The sequence below is a fragment of the Neolamprologus brichardi genome, chromosome 9 (assembly GCF_056152115.1).
Source record: "Neolamprologus brichardi isolate AB-2024 chromosome 9, ASM5615211v1, whole genome shotgun sequence".
In the NCBI taxonomy this organism is placed as follows: Eukaryota; Metazoa; Chordata; class Actinopteri; order Cichliformes; family Cichlidae; genus Neolamprologus; species Neolamprologus brichardi.
Window position 1 is genome coordinate 28,302,641 of NC_142112.1, and position 13,050 is coordinate 28,315,690.

Here is a 13,050-nt window from a genome sequence, read left to right on the forward strand (position 1 = left end):
TTACCACAATACTAGGGAATTCTGCAATGGTTCCAGCCTGTTGCCATGGATATAAAAGGTAGTGTAGCCAAAAAGGCTTTATCTTCTACCAGTGAAATTTTGGGAAACTGTGGAGATATTGCACGCTACTTCTCTGCTCTCCAGAGTCAGGTTTCATTCTGATGGAATGAATAATCTGTGTTATGAAAATAAACCCCAGTCACCCGGCTTTTGCCAACAGATGCTTTTAACACTTTCTGTGCTGTAATAAAAACAGCCTCCAATGAACAAAGCTAGAAGTCTATTAACTGTGGTGGAGTATAATGCTTAAATGGCAAAGCTAAAAGGGTGAGCTGGTTCTGTGTTAGGGTGCTAAATACTAAATCTTTTGACTTTTTTTTCTTTGGTAAAATCCTTTCATAAGCAGCATTTCATCTCTGAATCGTAAAGTGTCGCGCTTGTGGTTATGAAGCAGTCTGACTGACTTCAAAATGATCATTGGTTTTTATGTTTTGGCAGTTTTTTTTGCAGCACAGCTTTTCTCTGTGGAAGATTTTTGTCCTAAGAGAGATTGAAGTGTGTATTTCCTGTGGCGATGCCAATAAAGCCAACTTTGTGCCTGAAGCTTTCGAACTGTGGGGAGGGGAAAAAAAAGAAAAGAGGAAAACCATCATGCAACAGTGGTCCCTGTGGGACACAATGCTGCAGAGCACACGTGCAAGCTGCCTATGAGGAAAGTGATCTGTCGTTTAATGGAAATACTGCACGGAAATCTAATAAGGGATGAATGAGCTGATCAATGAAACCGTGGTGGGTTATGTTAGGGCAGGCAAATGTCACACATTTCTTGAAGGTGTTTTGGAGGCTATTGGAGGCCTTTCTGTTGCCTCAGGGGAGTCTTTTGCAGAGACATGCAATGAAGATTGAGGAGATTTTAGCCAAATTTCAAATGTAACCTTTACTGAGATGTTTTTCCATGATGTTTTCATTTGCTTATCATACACTTGCACTGATTTTTTACAAATACATGCATACATGTCAAATGGAAAAGAATGAAACAAGACTTGTCACGGTGACTTTATGTCAACTGTAATGATGATTTGTATGTTAAAAGCATTGTTTGACATTTGGGGGTGAAAATGCTCTTTTACTGAAACGTACGTGTGATCTCTGTTACTGCTGCAGTGTCTCTTAAATTACATATGACGCTATTGTTCAGTGTTATAAGGTTATTTGGAATAATGGATGGGAACGGAGGAAAGGAGGGAACCCGGCATCAAATCAATCATCAGCAATAAACAAAAGGATCGACACTGACTATGAGTGGGATAAATGTCACCCCTGAAAGCATCAGCAAAGTGTTTTTGTTAATGTTCTATTCATAAAACATTCTCTAAACTTTCTCCTGTTTGTCCATCCTCCTGCACCACAACCTCTGCCACCTCTTTAACAGTGACTTTGACATGCACTATTTATATATTAGCGCATACTAAGAAATAGCCTCACCAACACAACCTGTAATTTCCAAAATTTTGTTGATAAAACGTTTTTTCCTGCATATTAAACAAAGCAAATATAGCAGAGAGCTGATTTTGCTCCATGGAGATGAAGTTGTGACTCTTGCGTCCACTTCTGGGCTACACATTATAGCTGCAACAGCCTTAAACTGAATGGACGAAAGCGAGCTCATTATCTGTGTTAATTCTCATCCTCTTTTACAAAAGAAATGGGGGCGGAAAATATTTTACAAGTTGTCTAACTTTTCCTCTGAGGTGCTGTGAATTAAACTGTACGCCGACTGTTCCTTTCCATATCACTGTCTTTATTATTTTTGCAAATGCCAGATTAAATGACACAGTAAAAGAGTCGTGCAGATCACATTAAAGAGATACTAAAACGTGTTTTATCACCTGCTGCTGCCCTAATGTTAGGTAGAAACTTAACATCACTCAGGAATACGAAAATAAATAATAATGGAGTGAATATTAAGCCTCCCCACACTCTGTGAGAGATGAGATCGGGCTTCTGAAGTCACGGCTCCCTCTACAGTTTGTACAGTGGAAATTTTTCCATCCAGTGCAGGAAAACAATCAAACTGACTGTGCTGAACAGTCGGGAGGACACAACGGAGACGCGTCCGGGGATACACACATAATACACAGGCTCAGTTGTGTGCGTCTCAAACGCCAGCGGGAACACCAATATTCCCACAGATACGGCAGATTTCCACGTGGATTTTTTTTTCCATTCGGCGGGCTGATTCGCTGTTTTCTGCGGACAATCGGGGGAAAATGTCTCATTCTTTGAATACTTGAGGAGTGACGACAACTTTCCTCCTTTCGGACTTCACCCGCACTAATAGCAGAAGATAAAGCGCGAGGAGAGGAGAGGACTGCTTTTCAACAATGCAAACAGATCAATTACCCGATCAGGATTTGCAAAATTAAGGATTTGGCGTCTCTGCATCGGAGGTACCAAGCAATGTTTGCAGCGGAGATGCGTTGTTTGCTGAGGTTCATGTCCGTGGATGTTGCGGCTCGGTCGGGCTGCACACGGAGCCTTTGGGTGGCTGTGATTGGACCGGACACAGACTGGGGCTGACTGATGTTTGTCCGAGAGGAAATGTTTTGGGGAGGAGATCAATATGAGTTACTGGCAAAGGGGGAGACGCCAGTCGTCGCGAGTGCCCATATTACTATGAAGACGAACGGCACCGTGCAGGCATAAGGATTTTTTTTCTTGTATTTTAATTCAAAAACATAGCAGAAAGATCTTCTTACCATCAGAGATTTATTTATATTTATTTATGATGCGTTTTGCTGCCTTTGGAAACTGTTGCAAACATTGTTGCACTTGGATTTGGATAGTGCTTGCTTCTGCACGAAAGTTTTTTTTTTTTTTATCCTCCTTCTTGACTATCATGCCCAGGAATTTGATATTGCATCATATTGTCTTTTAAAATAAAAACGCCATGGACTTGTGCATCCCTAATATTTAAACGTAATCTGGACTTTCACTCTGAAAACTTATTTTTTCCGGGACATTGCAACACTTTTACTGAAGAAAACTGTCAGCTAATTACTTTTGAAATCCTTTAGTGTAAAATGTGCTCGCAAACACCTGGAAACATGGCTGGCAGCTGGGTTGTATATTCAGCTTTTTTACTACCATTGTTTGCAGTGGGCACAGCTTTCTCGGGGGTCTTCAACACCACAGACAGAGACATTTTCACAGATGACTTGCTGCAGGTCAAGCTCACACAAGACAGAGCGAGTGAGCACTGGAAGCTCCAGTCTGCTGACTCCCATCCCAACCTATATTTTAACCAAGTGGATGTGTTACACTTGAGGCAAAGGTCCTCTACCACCCACAGTCACATATTTAAAGTCATCAGAGCTGCTGTGCTCACTATGTTGTCTAATGTTCCCTTTTACTTGCCCCCTGTGAAGCATGAGGAGTTTACAAGCAAGTGGAATGAGATTTATGGGAACAACCTGCCTCCCCTGGCTCTCTACTGCCTGTTGTGCCCAGAGGATTCTGCTGCTCTGCAGTTTCTTATCAAGTTTATGGATAGGATGGCCGAATATTCAGACTGGAAGGTAACCAGTGCACCGAACGATGAGGTGCCCATGGCGCACTCTCTCACTGGGTTTGCCACTGCTTATGACTTTATTTACTCTTACCTGGATCAGCGTAGAAAGGATTTATACCTCAAGAAAATTCGCGCCGAGACGGTGGAGCTGTATGAGCTCTCTAAGTACAGAGGATGGGGCAAACAGTATCTCCAAAATCATCAAACCACCAACATATTAGCCATCCTGACAGGTGCAATAGTGGTGGGGTCACATGACGACCCAGAGTCAATGATCTGGAAACAAGTGGCAGTTAACTATATGGAGAAAACAATGTTTCTTTTGAATCACGTTGTTGACGGCTCCCTGGATGAGGGAGTAGCCTACGGAAGCTACACAGCCAAGTCTATTACCCAGTATGTCTTCTTAGCTCAGCGTCATTTCAACATAGACAACATGCAGAACAACTGGCTGCGGAGCCACTTTTGGTTTTATTATGCCACGCTGTTGCCGGGCTTTCAGAGAACAGTTGGTATTGCGGACTCAAACTACAACTGGTTTTATGGTCCAGAGAGCCAGCTCGTTTTCCTCGACACGTTCGTCATGAAGAATGGAACGGGCAACTGGCTGGCTCAACAGATTAGAAAGCATCGGCCGAAGGACGGCCCCATGGGGCAGTCATCTGCCCAGCGCTGGGCTACACTTCACACAGAATACATCTGGTACAACTCCCACCTCCCGCCGCAGCCTCCCCATGATTTTGGCAAAGCTAAAATGCATATTTTCTCAAACTGGGGTGTGGTTACATACGGAGCTGGGCTTCCCAATGGCCAGAGTAATACTTTTGTCTCCTTTAAGTCTGGCAGCCTGGGTGGCCGTGCAGTCTATGACATTGTCCATGACAAGCCTTACTCCTGGGTGGATGGCTGGAACAGCTTTAACCCTGGTCATGAGCACCCAGACCAGAACTCTTTTACTTTTGCTCCTAATGGGCAAGTATTTGTGTCTGAAGCACTTTATGGTCCAAAGTACAGCTACCTTAACAATGTTTTAGTGTTCGGTCCATCTCCTACCAGCCAGTGTAACAATCCATGGGAGGGTCAGTTGGGGGAGTGCGCTAAGTGGCTGCGCTGGACCGATGAAGGGGTGGGTGACGCTAGAGGTGAGGTGATTGCCGCTTCGTCACACAAGGATACGATGTTTGTGAGTGGGGAAGCCGCGCTGGCTTATTCACCTGCCATGAGACTAAAGAGTGTCTTCAGAGCTTTGGTTCTGCTCAACTCGCAGACTTTGCTAGTCCTTGACCATGTAGAAAAATGGGGTGATTCACCTATAAAGTCACTCAGTGCTTTTTTCCACAATCTCGACATTGACTTTAAATACGTTCCTTTCAGATTCATGGACAGATATAACGGCGCGATGATGGATGTGTGGGATGCTCATTATAAAATGTTCTGGTTTGACACTCAGGGCCACAGCCCTGAGACACGGCTACAGGAAGCAGAGCAGGCGGCTGAGTTTAAAAAGAGGTGGACGCAGTATATAAACGTTACTTTCCAAATGACAGGCCCGGTCAGCAGAGTGGCTTACGTGCTGCACGGACCGTATGTCAAAGTGTCCAACTGTAGATTTATAGATAACAGCAAAAATGGAGTGAGGCTTTCTTTAATCATTAATAACACAGAGAAGATTGTGTCCATTGCTACAAACTATAAAGACATCGGGGCAAGGTTGAGTTATTTGGGATTTGGAGGTCACAGTAAAGTTGAGGATAGATATCAAATCACCCGATACGGCCTTGGGACACAAATCCTCCCTAAACAAATCAGCAGTGATAATCAGCTGTTTGACTTTGGTTTCACAGTCAATGTAATAGCGGGGGTCGTTCTCTGTGTGGCGATAGGATTTTTGACCATGCAGAGAAAGTTTTATGTTTGCTTCAGCAGGCTGATGCGTTACGCACTCCTCACCGTGCTCCTTCTGTGGATAGCCGAGCTGCTGTTTGTCTCTAACAGCTGCGATCAGCTTCTCTGTGGGGTAAAATGGAAAGGTGCGGGTGCCAAAAGCGAAGTAAACAAACAAATAAGATTGTACGAGCAGCACCGGCTCCCCCTTCCCACTGTTGTCATAACGACCCTTCCCGGATCGGGATCGGAAATACTCAAGCACCTTTTTTACAATAGCTCAGACTTTGTTTATATAAGGGTCCCCACCGAGCATGTGGACATTCCTGAGACCGAGTTTGAGTTTGACACCCTGGTCGATGCCTGTGAATGGTCAAGGTCAGACGCCGTGAACGCACGGTTTAAGATTATCCAGGGCTGGCTGCATTCGCTAGTGCATAACACAAAGCTGCACTTGCAAAATATTCAGCTCGTAGAGGGCAGCAGGGTCAAGCAGACCCAGAGAGCCAGCGTCCCCAGGGACAGAAAGAAAAGATCCAGGAAGAGAGAACCAGCATCTGACCTGAAGGGCAAACTGAGGGCTAGTCTGGACAGAGATGCAGAGTATGTAAGGGAAATGAGAAGGCATGTTGCAGAGTACCCTAACGCCCGGGTGGTAATCAACATGCAGAGTGGAAGCTGGACACTCAAACTACCTTTCATTCAGGAGGTAGTGGGACTTTCCTTGAGGACAATATACTTGGTGAGAGACCCGAGAGCATGGATTTATCTCATGGTTTATAACAGCAAACCCAGCCTATACTCCCTTAAAAACATCCCACAGCACCTTTCCTTGATATTCAAGGAGGATGCTGTCAGGGATGGGTGCTCAGCTGTTGCGCCAGAGTTTAAAATGATCCAGAGGCTACTGTCCCGTTATGAGACTAATCCTGTTTTGATTCTGGCTCATTTGTGGCTGGCACACACCACAGCCGCTCTGAGGGTCAGCGAGAGCCTTCCCGAGGAGTCCTTTCTCCGAGTGAGGTTTGAGGATGTGGTCAACTTCCCCCAGGAGACGGCAGAGACAATACACACATTTCTGGGGGTGCCTGTGTCACCCACAGCCCTCAATCAACTCATATTCACCACCTCTACGAACCTGTACAATCTAATGTATGAAGGAGACATCTCACCAGCCAACATTAACATATGGAGACAGAAAATGTCTCGAAAGGACCTTCGACTGATAGAGGATGTGTGTGGAAGTGTGATGAAGAGGCTGGGTTACACTAGGTTTGCCAGTTAACCGCTGCTGGTCAGCTGATATTGAGCTGTCTTTGTTTACTGTAGCTGCCAGTCACAGCCAGTTCTGTAATGTGTTCTTTTTTCTTTTTCTTTTTGCACTGAGCTGAAATTTCTAAAAAAGCAAGAAAACAATGTTAAAAGTTGAAGACAAACTGTGCTGTCTCTCCGTCTGTCTTCAAGCTTTCTCCCTCAGTTGTATTTGTTTGGGTGTGTGTACAGTATTGTATCGACTACAGCGACAGATGTTTGTGAGGGAGGAATACGTTGCATTGGAACAGGTGGAAGGGAGCTCATTTTATTGTTCTTCTCCCTCTAAGCAGCCCTCTACAGTTACTTGTAGCGCTCCTTTTATCGACTGAAACTTTAGACCTGTCTTGTCTTACATACTGATGAATATCACTGAATTTCAACATGAATTTTATGTTACTACCCAACAACCGTGGTGTGAGAAAAAATGCTTTGTGCAAAATTCAAAGCTCTGGTTACTTGATTTTTTTTTCTTTTTTTGGGAAGTGGTAGTACATTTATTGGTTTGGAACAGATGTTATGAAGCTCATTAATAAGTTTTGAAGTTGTAGGAGACAGCTAATTTGGGTTGTCATTTTCCTGTCTGAACTGTTGAGTGCTGTTTCCCTTTAAAACTGTATAAAAAATGCTGCATTGTAAGGGGCTGAAAATGGAGAACAAGAAGATGACTGATGTTTTTTTTTTCTTACTCAAGTGATAGATTGTATTTTTGTTGTACGGGGGATTTTAGTTAGAAACTCAAAGATGTCACAGCAGTTTAGCACTTTCACAAAATCTGATTGTATGTGGGATTCAGTGCATTTTCCAGGGCTAACTTTACTGTATCTGCTTAATTATTATGGAAGCATAAAATCTCTGAAGATATATAAAATATGTGTAGAAGAAAGAAAGTAAAGTATTTATGAGTTCTAAAGATATATATCCCAAAGGATCAGGAATGAATACCATTATTGTAACTCCCTTTAGCATTTATTGAATTAGATCTGAGGGATGTGCTTAATAGGGATCAAACTGGTAAAAAAAAAGAAACTGTCAGCCTTGACACATTTCTAGTCAAAGCAATTTCCAAAGCACCCCCTCAGCTAGTTATATTAATCTGCAAGATGCCGTTGCAGAGGCTTACTGTGTTTTATTGCTGTGATATATTCACTATAAAGGCCTGAAGGAAAAGCAAACAACACGTGTTTCTATTTCCAGTTGCAGTCACTCAGATAGCCAATCATATTTTAGGTTTTTGTCTTTAAAGAGTCCAGTGAGTCTTGCACTGAACACAGATGAATATGAAGTATAGGTAAAAAAAAAATCAAAAAAAATCAGAGACCATTTCTACTCTGTGATGTTATGCTCCTTGGCCTGGGTAAAAAAAAAAAAATGCTACTCAGTAACCTTTGATGCTGTCTTGCTTAGACATTTCTGTACTGTAAATGGATCACATGTAACATGCAGATGGTGCACTCGTTTCTAAGCTCGCCATCGCATCTGTACACAGAATACTCAGTGTTCATTTGGAAATATCCATCTTTCCTTGGCTAGAAGCAGTCCTGTTTGTTTTTTTTCTCTATGAACACTGAAACCCTTGACTGGCTGGAAAACCCGTTTGATGTTCGTGGTCTTTGAATGTGTAGACTTGGCAGACATGCTTTCACTTTGGTGTTGCAATCCTGTTACCAACTCTGTTTTGTATTTGCTTGTGGGGATATGGTTCCTTGCTTCTGTGGCCTTGAATTACAATCAGTTCTTTTTTGACAGTTTTCTTTTTCCGGCATCTGGAGCAGAAGGAGACATTAATGTAACGAAAAAGAATAAATTCATAAATATATTGACAACCAGTCTTTGTTTAGGTGTAGTATTATTTTACACAATGGCATAGGCCATGTGATTATAAGGTGTTTGTCCTCATTAGCTGCTTTTATACTCATGTTAAACTAGCTATTATCCTTCGCTACAAAAGACAGAACATAAATTTTAATTTGTACGTGCTCTCTTTCCGTATGATTACGGCTAACCTGCTAGTAAAGTGTCTGTTTACGCAGACGCTTGTGCTGCCACATTTTTGCACTAGCACGATCTCCATTTTATTAGACACGGATGACAGAAGCCTAATTGCTTATATGGGTGATGTGCATGACGAGGAGGAACCAACAATTAAAAACATGTCAGGAAGTTCTAATGCCATGCTCTGACTGAAACTCCCTTAACAGGAGCAGGCTTCGAAAGAGCACATGCTGTGTCTTATGTCTCAGAATGGTGAGTCAGTCATTTCATTACTCATTTGTTCTTGATCCCTCCTGTAACACTCTAATGCTTGGCAGGGTCCTCTGTGCCTAATCCTTCCACGCAGAGGCACATTATTCACAGAAAAACCTCCGGCAAATGCTTTGGAAGGTTTCTACAAGTCTGGACCTGCAGTCTCTGCTCGTAAAGTAGTTCCATTCGTTCTGAATGCAGGAGTAATCTTCCCCGTGTATGCATACGTGCTTGATAATTATTCAGGCTTCACAGAGAGCTGGGACATAACTAATAACGTCATTTCTTTTCTTAACCAGACAATTACTGGTGTCATTTAAAGAGAAGACAAGAGAATGATGCAAAACTAAACTCTACCTCTCTGACAAAAACAATGATTAAACCCAAATTTATAGAAATGATTATAAACCTTTGCAGCATAAACTATGTTTTTCCTCCGTTTGCTCATGTTTCATCTTACAACCCCTTAGCTGTAATCACATGGAGCCTAACCTGTATGTAGGGAACCGCTTACCTTTCTTTCCTTGGAATAATAGTATTTTTACAGAGCCTGTATACTGCTCAATTTTTGTGTTTATTTTTATTAACTTGTGCATTAATCCAGAAAACAAGTCTTAATATTTATTAATATGTACAGTTAGTAACTACTTAATGTAATCAATTGGAACTGAACTGAGAGCAACTGCAGAATTGATGACTATTAGAAAATCATCTTTCAATTAAAAGGGCCAGTACTCAAATGTGGCCACACTCTTACTTACTTCTAACCAGAAAGTGATCCAAATATATCAGGTTCACTACTTTGCTGACAGGATGGAATAGGAACCTCCTAATGTAACTGGCAAAAGGCTTTCAATTCTTGGTTCCCTCATACTAATAATGTCCTTTTGAGTGAGTATTGTAAAGGCATGTGGTTCAAGGACCCTCAAGGTTTAGACTGATAAAGATGAAATACCCAGTAAATATTCAAACCTCATTGAAAACCCGAATGAGTCGAATCCACCACGAGTATGAGGGAGCGAGGAGAGAAGCTTGCTTTTATTCTTGTGGGACAAATCTAGAAGTTATTATACCAAAGGTGGATTTAAGAAAGCAACAACAAAAAGACAAAAAGCATCTATAACACTTTCCCTCCAAGCTGGTTTATGGAAATAAAATAAAAAAAAAAATAGTCACAGCCTTCGTGTGAAGAGACAAAATCCCCAAGATCAATAACAACAACTAATAAACTCATGCGATGAAGGAGGAAAATGGTTTCCAGATATTCATAGCAAGTCATTCTAAGATTGGACAATCTACCTAAAATAATGGTTTAAAAGAATAAAAATGCCCCTGTTAGGCTTTTAGTGGAAAATTTTTATTATTATGCAAATTATGGACGAAACCCACAAAAACAGTGATTGGCAGCAGTAGAACATAGACCACAGTCACATGAAATGAGATTCAAGACATACAGTATTATATAGTGCAGGATTTATGTTTTCATCTAATGGAAATCTGTTATGACGCCTGAACTTTTTAAGGGCATAGACATGTGAAACAAGAGGAAGATAAACTAATCAGAGCTGTGGAGTGCCGTTTCAGCAATGTGTGGGTTGCTGTGATCTCCTAACTGACAGCATGTTCCAGACTAAATTACAATGTGGACTTGAGTTGCTTAAAGAGATGAACACAAGATAATGGATTGCTGCATGCAAAAATAGCACAATAGCATGGATGCAGAATATTGGAGATGATGTTAAAACATGAGGCCTGCACCCAACATCCAAATCCAGGTTGTTGGATGCAGAGAGGGGGGTATGCTGCTGTGCTTGATGTTGTACTATCTTTTTTGTTAAGCAGTTTTGGTTGGGTATCACTGGAAGCTAGTCGTGTATTCTTTATACGTCGTAAAAAGCATGCTGAAACAATTCCAGATTGGATAACTGCTTTCTGTGAAACAGGCTGCCCTAATTCTTCCAGATGTGGATGAACCTGATGAGCCTAATGGACACTGGAACTTTATTAGATTTTGTCTTGAGAAAGCTTCAAAAAGATTCTGTATTATTGAATCTCTGTCTCTATTCTGGTGTGTTATTGTAAAGCTTTTTTATATCTGTAGAGGGAATGCAGATTATCATCACAGATTATCTTTGGACTTTTAACACAATGGCACAGAACATTAAGGAACCCTGCTTCTGCCTCGTATAGCTCGCACATCAAATGTAAGTCTGTATAGATAATCTCCACCAATTAAATTTAATGGAATCTTACAGACAGGATAAAAATAAAGTGATATGTCAGAGTGTTCTTCCATAGAATTCATTTCTCATCTGAAAATAACACTGCAAACGCCTGCTGCTCGGAAAGACAAATACGCTTTATGAAAATCTTTTGATGTCTGATCACAAGAAGCAGATGATTTGCAGAACTAATTTAAGCTAGGAGGTTGCCTCCTAGATTATATTTGATGTCTGATAACCAATACATAATCATTGCATGAAATAAGGTTTTATAGAGAAAATGATGAAAAGCTGCATTATAATCTAATTACATGCACCGATTTTGGTTAAGTGATCAAGCAGCTTTCTCACACTATTAGGTGCATGGAGGTTATCCAGATAGAAAAGGAGACTCAGTTTCAGCTGAGTAGTCATACCCTCTCCTTTTCCGCCTTTATCTTTCGCTGCATCCAAATCCCAGGAGACCTTCTCCCTTGCCGGCAGCCATCGCTCCTGCCACTGCTCATTAATTAACCTTTGCTGCAGCCACCATCAGTCAGAGCAGCCTGATATTCTGGAGAAGAGTAATCATCGATACCATACAAGGCCTTTGTGCTGGGGAATTAGCTCGCTAATGGAGAGCAACACCATCATTGTTGAGAGTTTCAAAACTTCCATTTGAATGTGATGTGTGATTTGTTGTGAGTGTGTCCTTCAGATGTCAGCAGATTGGCTCTGAATGGCTTCACTGACGGTGTGTAAGCAGCTGGCTAAGCCTCTCTCCTATATTTAGTCATTTTCAGTGCAGTAAACAACGCCTGTAAGGTCCTCAGATCCTACTGTTCAAATATACCTGCTGATGACACTGCTGTGTTTGGACACTGGGACGTGGAGATCCCAGGAATTGCTGTTAATAAGAGTTGACTTGCAAGGAAATATGGCGCCCTGTCAATTTGCAGCTGTTGGCAAGTAATTTCTGTAGTGAAAATGGGATCTTCTGTGCCAATAAAGCACAGCAGCCACTGCTAATGAAGCCCAGTCTGCTCTTATAGCGCAGGGAAATCAGACCAGATGAGGCGTTTTGAATTTCACTTCAGGCAAATCTCGATACTGAGATACTCTCACAGTTGTATATTAAAACACTCCTCAAGACTTTGCACAGTCCTAGCTGTCATTCTTTTCAGTTTGGCGGATACACGAATACCAGCTGAGTTTTTCAAAATTAACTGCATAACAGGGACATTAATATAAAAGCTATGTTCCCAGAGAATTTACGCACAGTGTTTTGGTGTTTTGGCTAATTTCAAATGTATGTTCTTCCATTTGTTTATTGTGCAAACATCATTTTCTTGAGCCTTACACTCCACCGGTGGGAGTTTTAAGCTGCTATGACCATTCCTGTGCCTGAAAGTCAAATGAAAGTCTGTGGAAATTGAATTTTTTCTGCTTAGCAATATGAGGCGACTGAAAACGACTCAAGATTTTGCTTTGAGAAGTTTCTGACTTTTTGACTTTGAAAGTGAGACCCCTCGAAATAAACCAATATTCTGTCAGCTTAACCTGTCTCTCTTGACATTTTAGTTAATCCCCACTCTTGTTCTGTATATTATGGACAGTTTGCAGGGTAGACACAGCTCTCTAACCGTAGGAAAACGAGCCACTCTAGTATCGCTTTGAGTAGAGCTCCTCTCTTTCTCCTATTTCAACGCCTGTGGTTTGCTAGCTGTGCAGAAATGAGCAGAATGATGCGTAAGCTGGAAAAGGAGATAAAAGGGGGGGCAGAAAAAAAACGAAATCGACTAAATGATTTAGCTGTGCTTTGACTAATGTAAGTTT

General features: G+C 41.7%; 1 protein-coding gene across 1 annotated transcript; it reads left to right on the forward strand.

Moving 5' to 3' along the window:
• Nucleotides 1-2,059: 2,059 nt before the first annotated feature.
• Nucleotides 2,060-11,247, forward strand: dselb (dermatan sulfate epimerase like b). Its single transcript, XM_006794971.2, has one exon. It carries the CDS (start codon nt 3,084-3,086, stop codon nt 6,738-6,740), a length of 3,657 nt encoding a protein of 1,218 aa, XP_006795034.2. The 5' UTR covers nt 2,060-3,083; the 3' UTR covers nt 6,741-11,247.
• Nucleotides 11,248-13,050: the final 1,803 nt, after the last annotated feature.

Excerpts from the sequence above, each read along its gene's own strand:
- dselb (XM_006794971.2), top strand. The coding sequence starts at position 3,084 with ATGTGCTCGCAAACACCTGGAAACATGGCTGGCAGCTGGGTTGTATAT.